The sequence below is a fragment of the Castanea sativa genome, chromosome 5 (genome assembly GCF_040712315.1).
Source record: "Castanea sativa cultivar Marrone di Chiusa Pesio chromosome 5, ASM4071231v1".
Lineage (NCBI taxonomy): Eukaryota > Viridiplantae > Streptophyta > Magnoliopsida > Fagales > Fagaceae > Castanea > Castanea sativa.
Genome location: NC_134017.1, coordinates 50,285,827 through 50,297,809, shown reverse-complemented (window position 1 = coordinate 50,297,809; position 11,983 = coordinate 50,285,827). Strand labels below are relative to the sequence as shown.

The window sequence follows — 11,983 nt, the reverse complement described above, 5'->3', positions numbered from 1 at the left end:
AAAAGTAATGTTAAGAGATAATACAAATTTAAATACATAGATCTTATGAATAGATGTGTCATTAATCACAAAAAGTAATTCAAATAGGAAAATGTTAGAAATAATTGTATATTTGAATTACATTTTGTAATTGTTGAGTCATCTTTGTAAGCCACGTGTTATAAAATTTATAATATCCCTAACATTATCCATTCAAATATTCATTTATTACATTCATCCCCCATTAGTTTTGTAAGCTTAAGAATAAAGGACTTTTAAATAAGATATTATAATATAAAACACTAGGTAAAAAAACTATTGAAAAGATATTTACATATATAAAAAGACTAATTTACAGTTATCGATATGTGTTAAACCGGCCAACACCAAACCAGAGTTGGTGAGAGAAATATAGTTTATAGTTTCTTGTTATCAAAACAAACATTTTGCATGGATGTGGGGGCAACACTATACTTACATTATCGAGAATTCTTATTTATTGAATAGAGATCATTATTGGTTATTGAAGAAGATCCAACCCATTTTGCATTTAATGAAGTATTAAGGCTCTCAGGTTGTTGTAGGAGCTGATCTGTTAAGGCTCTAAAGTCACTGCCGTATAAACTTCTATCCATGCCAAGTTCATGAACAGCAGTTTCCCCATTAAGCATGCTTATCACTTCAGACATGTTTGGTCTAAGTGCTGGTGATGGATTAGTACATAAGAGAGCTACTTTTATCATTCTAACTGCCTCTTCCTTATTGAACTCTGACCCCAACTTTGGATCCACCAGCTCCATTAGATTACCCGTTTTTTGTAGAACATGGGCCTGTGATAAGTAAAGAGAATTGGATGATGGAAATGAAAAGTAGCAAATTACTAGAAGAGCAAAAAGTAGCCAAACGTATGCAGCAAACAAAATATACATGTCAACTAGCTGAACTAATGCCTGAAGTGAAGAAGTCAAACAATCTTCAACACAGTTAAGGTTATTCTGTTTCTCAAGTCTAGATTAACAGTTCAGGATGATCAAGTTAGGCAGAGGGACAAAGAAGCAACCAGCTCTCCAGAATGTGTTTTTAGTTTCATGTATCAAAAGCAAAACATAGATCTTACCCAATCTAGAAGGCAAACATATTTCTCACTTGGTCGAAATTTCATGTTGCTCTTCCCAGCGACAATTTCCAATGCAACGACCCCAAAACTGTATACATCTGCTTTATTGGTTAAATAACCCCATAATACATATTCTGGTGCCATGTATCCTCTGCAAAGTAAAGATTATTTGTATGAAGCTCTAGTCTTTTCTATTCAACAAAGCCCAATATCAATAGAAAATTAGGTACCAATTCATATTTCATTTGCATTTAGCATGAGATTATGAAATCAATAGGGCTACTAGAATTGATTGGTAAATTCATTCCATCATTGACCCAAAAACAATTTATGAGCAGGGAAGAAGAAAATTTTTTTTTTCTTTCTTTTGCAACATGGAAGTGATAATAGATGTAGTCATGTACACGTTACTGAGATCCTAGAAATGACCTTGGAAGTTTTTTAGCCCCAACAACAAAGGAACAGGCATTTTAGCCACACAAGTTGTTTGGTAAGTTAGGTCATTAAACTCAAGTTACTACCATTTGGCAAGATCCAAGTTTTAAATTTTTTTTTTTTTTTCTTTCTTGGGTTACAATGGAGCAGATTTTTAGATAATTGTAAACGGAGGCCAAAGCATAGAAATTAACAGTATAGGAAAATAGAATATTTGAACACAAGTTTCTCTAAGCTATTTATTTATTTTAATCTGTAAGATATTTATATCTTAATTTAAGGTAGTCAGTGTTTAAGCATTAATTTAATGATTGAATAGACAGATGATTCTTCTTTCTCTGTGTGTGGCTTTGTGTTGTGTATTTTTTACTTTATGAAGACATAGAGATGATTGTTTGTTGTATCAAGTATATTGGGGCATATGAGACTACCGCAAATTATTAGTACATGTTCCATGTTTGAACTTGTTTGCAAAGCAAGAAAATTGTTTCATAATTCTGGAATCACGTTGCTATGAATATCTCTACAAGCATGGTTGGGTTGCAATCCAGAGAAATGTTAAATCCAGGAGCACCATAGCATTTTCCATATCCAAAATTCTCTGATATGAAAACTTTAAATGCTGCTGTGTTGTGGTTTAGTTTCAGCAGCATCTCATACAAATATAAAATAAAGTGTCCATTACTAGTTATCTGTTAGCTAATAGGTCAGGGGGCCAAAATAAAATGGAAAAATAGAATCACAAGTAGACTATAAAATGAAGGAAGGAGGGAAAAACATAGCTCACATTGTTCCAGCAACTTGGGTGCTGATATGGGTGTCTTCCTCTTCATCAAGCCTGGCCAAGCCAAAGTCAGAAATCTTTGGGTTAAGGTCCATATCCAGCAGAACATTGGTACTTTTGATGTCTCTATGAACAATTTTCAGTGTTGATTCCTCATGCAAGAAAGCCAGACCTCTTGCTATGCCAACGCATATTTTCTGCCTTGTAGGCCAGTCCAATGTCAATAGTTGGTCATCTGAACCTGCATTTTCCGCAGAGTGTCCAATGGGGATGGATAAACTTATTTCTTGATATATATCATTCTCAGTGTTAGGTTTATATGCTTTCCAAAGCTAAAAATATTAAGCTTACCAAACATAGCACGTGCCAAGCTATTTTTTTCCATGTATTCATAGACCAAGAATAGTTGATTTCCTTCAATACAACATCCATACAGTCTAACAAGGTTTGGGTGTTGTAATGCAGATATCATGCCTATTTCAGTTACAAATTCACGGTTTCCTTGTTTTGATCTTGAAGAAAGTTTCTTAACAGCAATTATAGTACCATCTAACAGTATACCCTGCATCGGAGTAGAAAACTACATATTCAGGTATGTAATTCACTATGTAATGAGATATGTATCCAGATATCATGAATAAGTAAGAATAAAGATAAAAATCCTGTAGCAGAAAGAATGACATTGTGGGACTGGGATACCTTGTATACAGATCCAAAACCACCTTCCCCAAGCTTGTTTGCAGCATCAAAATTGTTGGTGGCAGCTTTAATTTGCTTGTAGGTGAAAAAACAGGTTTGCAGATCAAATCCTTTCAGCTCTGTTGAAGGAATAAAAAGGTGATGCTAAGATGTCACACTGCATATTATCTACGATAACTTTAGAGAGAATGAGACAAAGTAAATGCCACAAGAAGGCTCCAGGCTCCAGTTGATCAGCTACTTAAACCCAATTGTTACAAGATTTAAGAGTTTCATTTCTTTTCTTACTTCTTTCATGAAATCAAAAGTGTATTGGGAGTCAAAAACAAAATGAAAAAAAAGGGAGAATATTTCCATGAAGAATCTTAGGATGAGATGTACCTTGTGCCCTTCTTAACATTTAAAATAAGATCATTATTTGGCTATAAAAAGAATAGATATCAGACAGACTAATTCTCATGTGACTTTGAAAACGTTTCATAAAAGATTTTTTTTTTTTTTAGAAACATTTCATAAAAGATTTAATTGAAAACAATAATTTTTTTTTTCCCGGACACACTTGATTTTGTAGATCCTTCTTAGAAATTTGCTCAACCTCATTGACCTTAATCCATCAATTCATCTCCCATGTACAAATGTCTTTATTTAGATTTTATAATAAGCAGTGATCTCATAGTTTTGCATAATTTTGTGAGATTATTTTATTATATTAACTGGAACCAAATTTCTCCAATTTATGCAGCATGGAAATTTCTAGGAAAACCATTATGATTCTCAAGATAGCTTTGTATGCGCTGCAATCAAGCAAATATATGGTTCCTTTCAGAATTGTACTTTGGATTTCTAGTTTTTCAACTAGGAAAAGAGATACAATAATAAAAACAAATAAACTGCAGGTGTCCTAAGGGCATTGCTGTATATTGTTCCAAGTTCATGCAATATTTGGGGAAGATTAAAAAAAAAAAAATCCTGTCTAAATTCTACATCAGAAGATGCGTATCTTGATTACCTTTCTCCCTTGACATTTTGCCTCCTATGTAGCCTTTTGACCAAAGAATGCCTACAATCATAGGGAAGAGGAATAACGCTAATACTACAACTACAAGTCCAGTTAAAATCTTCATCATGCCATTTTTAGGTCGACCGAAATCTGCAGAAGAGAAAAATAGCTATGGAAAGTGATTATGAAATTGCATTCTATAATATATGTAGCTCTGTAGAGTTAAGCATAATTAGAGCAATCCGCAAGAAGATATAGATGCTTCAAATACAAAATTAGCACTGTAAGGGTAGAAGAAAAAAGATGATAAAATTTTGATTTCTTCCATCAAGTTGCACTTGAACCTAGTTTTTGAGTAATAGGTTCTCACAGAATAATCATTGGTTCTACTACCACTATATCACTGTCCTTTTATTGTTCGTCAATCTAATGAGTTTGAAAGAAGTTGGACAACAATATAAGAATCTCATACTCCAAGAATTGGTTACCAGATTCCACGGAGATTGCTGATATGAGAGGACCATATGTTCCTCTCAGTGGCGCAGCGGTTGTCCCTTTTCCAGCCCAATGAAAGCGGATCTGTAGAACTTTGTTCCTCACAACTGCCTTAAATTCCATAACTGTTGCTCTATCAACCCCTTGTGCAACATTTTCAATGTTAAAATCCTTCAAGACCAGTTGTTCCTGTAACAAATTAACTCAATAAAATTGTTTTCTATGCATACAGAAAAACAAATATGTCTTCATACCTGGATATAAACATCAAATATCCGTCTTCCAAGACTGTAGAAAGATCTGTTATTTCTGATAACTATCTCTGCAAAGTGTAGTTTCACAGTATAATTTTGATTTGCCAAGCAACGTGCATAATATGTGAGAGAAAGAGGACAGAGCCGTGCACTCATGTATAATTCAGAGTTGTTCATTCTGAGTATTGATACATTAGTTGCTTTATATTGATTTGAGGTACTGTTAACATCCCAAAAATTTCCACTGCTACTGAATCCCCAAGTATCTCTTACGGAGACAAATTTTGCTGCACCTGCCGGGTCTTGATCCTCTTCATATTCTATCTTTCCAATGGTGGTTGCATTTCCACCACAATTTATATACAGTGAATGTTGTTCTACACAAAAACAGCAGGTTTGCAAGGGAGTTTAGATAGAAGCAAGCTTTGTAGAGCTAAAAGATGCTCAATATTGCTTGTTAGTTCAATTGTTAGTTGCCTAATGCGAGATGAAATATGTAAATGAATATTTTTCTTTATTTACAAGGAGGTCTCAGAAGCCAAACGACATAGTTGAAGCATACACCCTAAGTTTTGAGTTTTAGACAATATAATTACCTTTTAGACAAGGTTTGTTCTTCATGCACTCGGCAAGTAGTCTTAATTGGTGTAGCAAAAGAAAGAAGTGTGAGCTTATGCATATAATGAAAAAAGAAAAGAAAAAGGAAAGGCTTCTGCAAAATCAAAGATAAAGAAGACAAAAATTTGCTATTCTAATAAGTTTACATGTTAGGAGCTTACGAGTTGTCCTGTCCAGAAAAGCTCCGAAAATAATTTCTGTTGAAATGAGAAAATAGTTAATTTTAAAAAGCTAGAAAGATTTTGAAGAGAGAGAAGCACAGAAAGCTCAATTAGGCTGAAATTGATGTTGAAAAGGAAAAAAAAAGTTCTTACTGGTTTCCAGTACAAGTAGGTGGCATAGAGATTTCTGAAAAATTATTGTACGAGACATCTATTTGGCTGATAACAAACATAGTATTTGTTAATAAGTCATTATAAATCCAAAAACTTTGAACAACTATTAATGAGAAACTCATAAATATCAGCACAAAATTGTAAAAGGAAATGATTTCAATATTTTAGAAACATCTAGACAGATAAAATTTCCCATTTGGGCTGATAATTAATTAACCACCTTCTCTGCCATCATTGATGATCTTGGATAATCTGAACATTACTTACAGTGGTAGTATTACTGACTGCATATAACATGAAATATAAATTAGCAGTTTAACCTATGTACCATATTGCACTTCCTAAAACTACACACCTGGTTTTTGTCAATGCTAATCCTATGTTAATTCAGGCTCAAAGCACAAAACTTGTCCAGCCAACTTAAAATTAATTGCCCTTATTATGTTGCAGAAAACAGATAACCAACATAAGAATGTAAAACAAATTTGTCCACTTCTTTTAAACTGGAGTCACATGGTGCAAGATCTGCCAACAAGGGCTAATTCACCTATTTCTTATGATTGAATGAGACAAGTTACTGATCCTGAAGAGGTTATAAGATGAATCAAAATTCAAAGAAATGTATATTTGAACAATATGCTTTTTTTTTTTTTTCAGAATTTATGATTGTCGACTCCATAAAGAACTAAAAAAAAGAAAGGGAAAAATAAAAAGAAACATGTCATGCGAAACCAATACAAGATTTAAGATGAATTATATACAAGCCACTATCTCTGCTAGGGATCCAGTTTGGAATATGCCCACTGAGCAAGTTGTTTGTCAGAAACCTGTTCAAATAGCAAAGTAATGACGTTCTAGTTAAAGCTGATTTATAAGTTTACTGATGGAAGAAAAACTAACAAAAAATAAAAATAAATAATAATAATAGAAAATATCGGGTGAAATTCAAAGGCAAAATACGTTTTGATGACTTGGTGCTATGATGCATCATATATATATATATATATATATATATATATATATAAAGCCTTTCAACATATATGACATGGTGTTATGTTGCAACATAATAAGGCTGATGGCCAGAGCCATAGGAAAGTCGGGGGTGAACTGACCCTCGTGTGGGAGATGATGAGTATTTGACTTGTATCTTTTAAGTTTCTGAAAGAAGGCCTCCGGATTAACATAAAAAGGATACTCATATAGACATAATACTTATATTATATGGTTCAACAATCAAGACATTCCCGTAATACATATAGCGACAGTATCTATAGGATCAAAGGAAAGGCCCCTAGTCCTCATACTTGGTATTCTAGTCCCCTAATAAATCTACAAGCTTATTTTAGTCTTGGTGTCACTCAAGCCCTAGATTGGCATCACATGTGTAATGGGCCTGCCTCAAAGTATCACACGGGAGTCAAGAGGCAAATTCCCCAGGCCAACCCAACCCACCCTACGTTGTGGTGTCCTTGCTTGGCAGAGCTTATTTTTATTGGATTTGTGTGAGACATAAGCACTACAATCTCATTTTTGTAGTGAAATTCCTAGCATCTTTAACTGTAGACATAGTACAAAAACCAAATAATGTCAGATGACTGTTGCTAATTTTGTATTCGAACTAATCTGAAATGAAACTATATTTAGAGTTTGACTCTAACATACATGTATTTCAAGGAATATAGACCACTCAAATCTGGAATATTTCCTTCCAATTTGTTGAAGCTGAGATCTCTGCAGGGATACAAGAAAGAGATGTTATATTGACACAAAAGAAAGTTTATAAAATAACTTAAAATGACATATATTAAACCTTATACATATGTATATATGTACAAGTATAATGTTCTCAATAAAGATAATTGACATGGTCTAATCAACTATCTAGGGTTTGCAGCTAACAGGGTTTTAGCAAGAGAAGCAAAACATTAAAGGAAGGTGGAAAGGATAGCAAAAATACAAAATTTGGAGTTCAGTCATTGCTGAAATGTATGCTGGTATAGGCCCAGAGAGATTGCAGTTCCTCAACATCCTGCAATATAAACCAACATCATCTAGGCAATTTATTTTTTTTATAAATTTGTATTATTTATGTTGAAACCTTATATAAAAAAGAATGACTTACAATCTTTTCATGCTTGTCATGTTATTCAAGGGCGGAAATTCCGAACCATTACCAATTAAGTCACTTATCCTCCTGCACAAAATTGCATCATTAATAATTGTTAATGTATTAAGCAATAAAGAATTTGAATATGCCACAAAAATATTGTAGAATTAAGCAACAAAAGAATACTTAGAAGGTATAACTTACAGCCCGGTTAAATTACTCAAGACAGAAATGCTAGAAGGAATGGGCCCCTCAAGACCACTAGCTTGGATCTCTCTATTGAAAATACAACTCTAACGTGTTAGATTGCACTTGAAATTTTTTACTAGAAGTGATTTTAAAAACATTATGGGAAAAGATACATACAGTTCCTGAAGTTGTTTCCAACTCTGGAAAAAGTCAGGTATTCTTCCAATGAAGTTGTTACTGTTAATCCTACTGCATGTTGCCCAAATTGGAAACTAGATTAAATAAAATAAAAAATTGAAGTTTTTCTGGGAAAATAAAAAATCACTTTTGGTACAGAAATGGGAAATTATATGATGACTTACAGTTCTGTTAATTTGGTTAAATTGGTGAGAGCAACTGGAATCTCGCCAGTGAGATTGTTTGCACTAAGAATGCTGCAATCACCAAAATGAAAAGTTTAGATCAGTTCAACTTACTTACTATTGACTGACAAAATAAATCATTGATAATTTAGAAATGAATCCTCAATTGTGATTTACAAATGAATAAGAGGGAAGAAAGAAAAACTGACAGATTTTCCAAGTTAACCAGATCCCCAAGTTGAGGGGGAAGATTTCCAGAAAATAGATTGTTCTCTATGTTCCTGAAAGTATAATCCTCTTCAATGTTAAAACAGGTCTACAAATCAAATAAAAGTGGAAATGTTACTGTTAATCCCCAAGAAGAAGAAGAAGGAGAAGAAGAGCATACATATATGTAAGAGTGGAAATGTTTCCCAAGTAGCTTGGGATTGGTCCTGATAAATTGTTTACATTAACAGACCTGCAGTGAATTATTTTAACAAAAAGAATGAGCATTTACTGGTTAACCATTGACACTAAATGAGAAGTAACTTACAGATATTCCAACTTTGTAGAAGCCCATTCAGGTGGTATGGTACCAGAAAGGTAGTTTCGAGTGAGATCACTTCAAGTAAGAGTAAAGTGTGCTATTAGATCCAAAGCTCAAATCTCAATTTTCAGGTGCTAATAAGTAAAACAAATAATTAATTGCTTTTCTTACATTTGCTTTAGGTAGGGTAGCTTCACCAGGGACGGTGGAAGCATGCCATCAAGATCTTGCCCTTTAAGAAAGCTGTATAAAATACATAATAGATTTAATGTACTAGCCCACGTATTTGGAATCTCATCAGAATCTTTTCAACCATAATCTACTAGAATAAAAATCATCCTCATGCATATGTTTGAGCAAAGGATGAGAAAATTGAAATTTTCACTAAAGCAAGAGTTAAAGAGCATATATCAGAATGGTTTATTATTGTTGCATACAGCTTGCTGCACACAACATGCGAAATCGTGTTTGAAGATGAACTTAAATTGGAAAATTTCTGAATAAAAAGGAAATGGTTCTATTGAGACTCTATTTAAATTGCATGTGCAGCTCATAGCTACTGTGCATGTATGGAAGGGAATACCATATATAAGGTGCACAATGCCAATTGCAAAGTGAAGAAACTCTTCTCAACGAAACTTGTGCAGATGTCAGATTAAAAATACTAAGGTGCAGATTATAATCCAACAAGTCTTTCTAGATGTGCAAACACAACTCACACAGGAAGATGTGATTGAGCCTGTGATCTAATGCTCCATGCCTTCTATAGAAGGGAAGCTGATGCCATTTGGTTCCTGTATGAGTGATCACTGACTCTAGAATGGAGAGGCCGGTCAAACATAGAAGTCATTTTTCACATTGGTGACAATTCAAATTATGGATAGGCTGGTAAAACATATCAAGTTATAGAAAATCACGTAAAAACTACCTGAACCCTAGGCATCACCACATAATGGTGTTTGGCATCACCACATAATGGTGTTTGGCATCACCACCAAACAAAAGAGGAGTTCATTCTCAACTCATAAAATTCTTATTCCAAATCTTCTGCCTTTCACATTTACAAGGGCACTAGTTTAATAGAGTTCAGGGATTACACCAATATGGAAAATAACTAATTAAACCCCTTAAAACCCTCAACATTAAAAACTCAATTTAAAGTTCAAATTCAAAAACAAAATATTAAATAACTTTGGAGCTCCTTGCATCATACTCCCTTGGTTAAAGAAAACTCGACTTTGAGTTTTGAAGTGGGGAAGGAGTAGAACTGCAGAATGCAGCACTTGCCTCAATTTAAGAATTACTTTGGGAGCACGGAGAGTGGCTAAACCTTGCATTCCATGACTCTTCGAGAATCACAAAATCAATGTGTGGAATCAACACAATCCTATCTTGAACCATAGGAAGCACCATTGTATCCACTTTCTCTACTTTGTCAAGTTGTTTATCCTCATGCACCATGGAAGGTTGATCAGAAACACATTTAGTAAAATCTACCATCACATCATGTGCACCCTTAAAGGTTTTGCTGTTTTGCTGAACTTTTGTCTCATCAACTATTGACTCACCAATAGGTTGAATCAAGTCCACTACACATTGTTGAGGATGTACTAATTGAGCACTTCTTGGCACATGCATCTCCTTTTCTTAACCAATTTTTGGTGTAAAACATTACTATATCTCATGTCTGAAGCTTTACCCTCAAGCTTGCTAGGCAATTTTTGAGTGGATGCCATTATTCAGTGTAGTTGGGCATTAATCCTAGCATGGTCTTGTTAAATTTCAGGGATGGCCTTCAATATGTCTTAAAATGTTGTTGGGGTAGACTTAGAACTAGAAACTGTTTGAGCACTCATCTCATCTTAAAATTGAGCTACATTTCCAGGTGCAGGTCTGTCCCACTGATTGAGATTGTTTTTTTTTATTTAAAAAGCTACAATGATGGGGTTTGGACAAAACTCTCTTTTGATGATAGGATGTGGGAACATATTTCTCTGAGTTTTTCTTTCATTTCTTCCCAATCAGTTTTGAGAGGCTTATCCTTTTCGATTGCAAAGGTTTTAAATATCATGCCAATAATCTCTAGGTCTACTTATCAATTTTATCTTAGCAAACCTAGCCCTTTTTACATATGACAAACCTGTTTGGTAAAAAAACTCATACATATCCTTGCGTCATAGAATTTCACAAAGATTTCACTTTTAACCAACAACTTTCTAGAAACTTGTCACGAAGTTTCACAAAGTTTTTGCAAACATCATTTATGGAAACTCAAGTATGGATTTTAACATCATTTTCTTCAAAGCCTTGGCTAGAATTCTTGTCGAAGCTTCACAAAGATTTCACTAAAACTTCAAGTTGAAACTTGGTGGCAAATATACACAAAATTTTCACCGAAACTTTGTGCAGAATCTCCAAATGAAGTTTCACAAAGTTTTCCTCATTTAGTGAAAATTCAGCAAAAATGGCTCTCCCAAGTTTCTCCACATTGTGTTGGTGAGAATTTTGTGAAAAACTTTGCCAACTAGTTTCATCCCAAAGTTTTGTAGAGTACTATGCGAAACTTCGTGAATGAGATTCTACACAAATTTTTTTTGAAACTTATCTAAACTCTTGCTGACTAGTTTAATTACAAAATTTTGGTGGAAAATTTTGAGAAACTTTACTAAAATCTTTCCAGAAAAAAGCTAGGTGAAATCTTTGTGAAAATGCTTTAACAAGTTTTGGACAAAATTTTGGTAAAAACTTAGTGAAACTTAAATAATGAGATTCTGCACAATTACTTCAATGAAAAATTTATGAAACTTTGATAATTAGTTTTTTTGCAATGTGATGGTGAAAACTTTGTGAAGCTTCAAAAACGGGCTTCTCCATAGTTTTGTTGAAAACTTTGTAAAGATCTTGCTCACAAGTTTTTGAACACCAAATTCTTTCATAGTATGGTGGTCTGACGAATATTAGTAGAGGGATGGTGGCTCAAAAATGGGCATATTGGGAGATAGACACCAGTAATAGTGCTGGTTAGTTTAGCAACATACAATGGTCAAAGGATAACAAAATTGACGTCACCGTTTACTAAA

The 11,983-nt window shown here is 33.8% G+C and overlaps 1 protein-coding gene across 2 annotated transcripts; it reads right to left on the bottom strand.

Annotated features, from left to right (window-relative positions):
• Positions 1-332: 332 nt before the first annotated feature.
• LOC142635954 (putative LRR receptor-like serine/threonine-protein kinase At1g07650) lies at positions 333-8,070 on the bottom strand. 2 transcript variants are annotated; one of them, XM_075810002.1, is made up of 16 exons: positions 8,028-8,070; positions 7,839-7,910; positions 7,674-7,745; positions 7,379-7,447; positions 6,478-6,543; positions 5,696-5,761; positions 5,543-5,578; positions 5,360-5,400; positions 4,764-5,140; positions 4,503-4,698; positions 4,024-4,164; positions 3,015-3,133; positions 2,667-2,877; positions 2,319-2,556; positions 1,097-1,247; positions 333-809 (listed from the first exon to the last, which is right to left on the bottom strand). In XM_075810002.1, the coding sequence occupies exons 2-16, from the start codon at positions 7,856-7,858 to the stop codon at positions 459-461; spliced, it is 2,154 nt and encodes a 717-aa protein (XP_075666117.1). In that variant the 5' UTR covers positions 7,859-7,910; positions 8,028-8,070; the 3' UTR covers positions 333-458. The 2 variants fall into 2 exon arrangements, with proteins under 2 accessions (XP_075666117.1, XP_075666118.1); XM_075810003.1 differs by lacking the exons at positions 7,379-7,447; positions 7,674-7,745; positions 7,839-7,910; positions 8,028-8,070 and adding an exon at positions 6,829-6,929.
• Between the last annotated feature and the right edge of the window lie 3,913 nt (positions 8,071-11,983).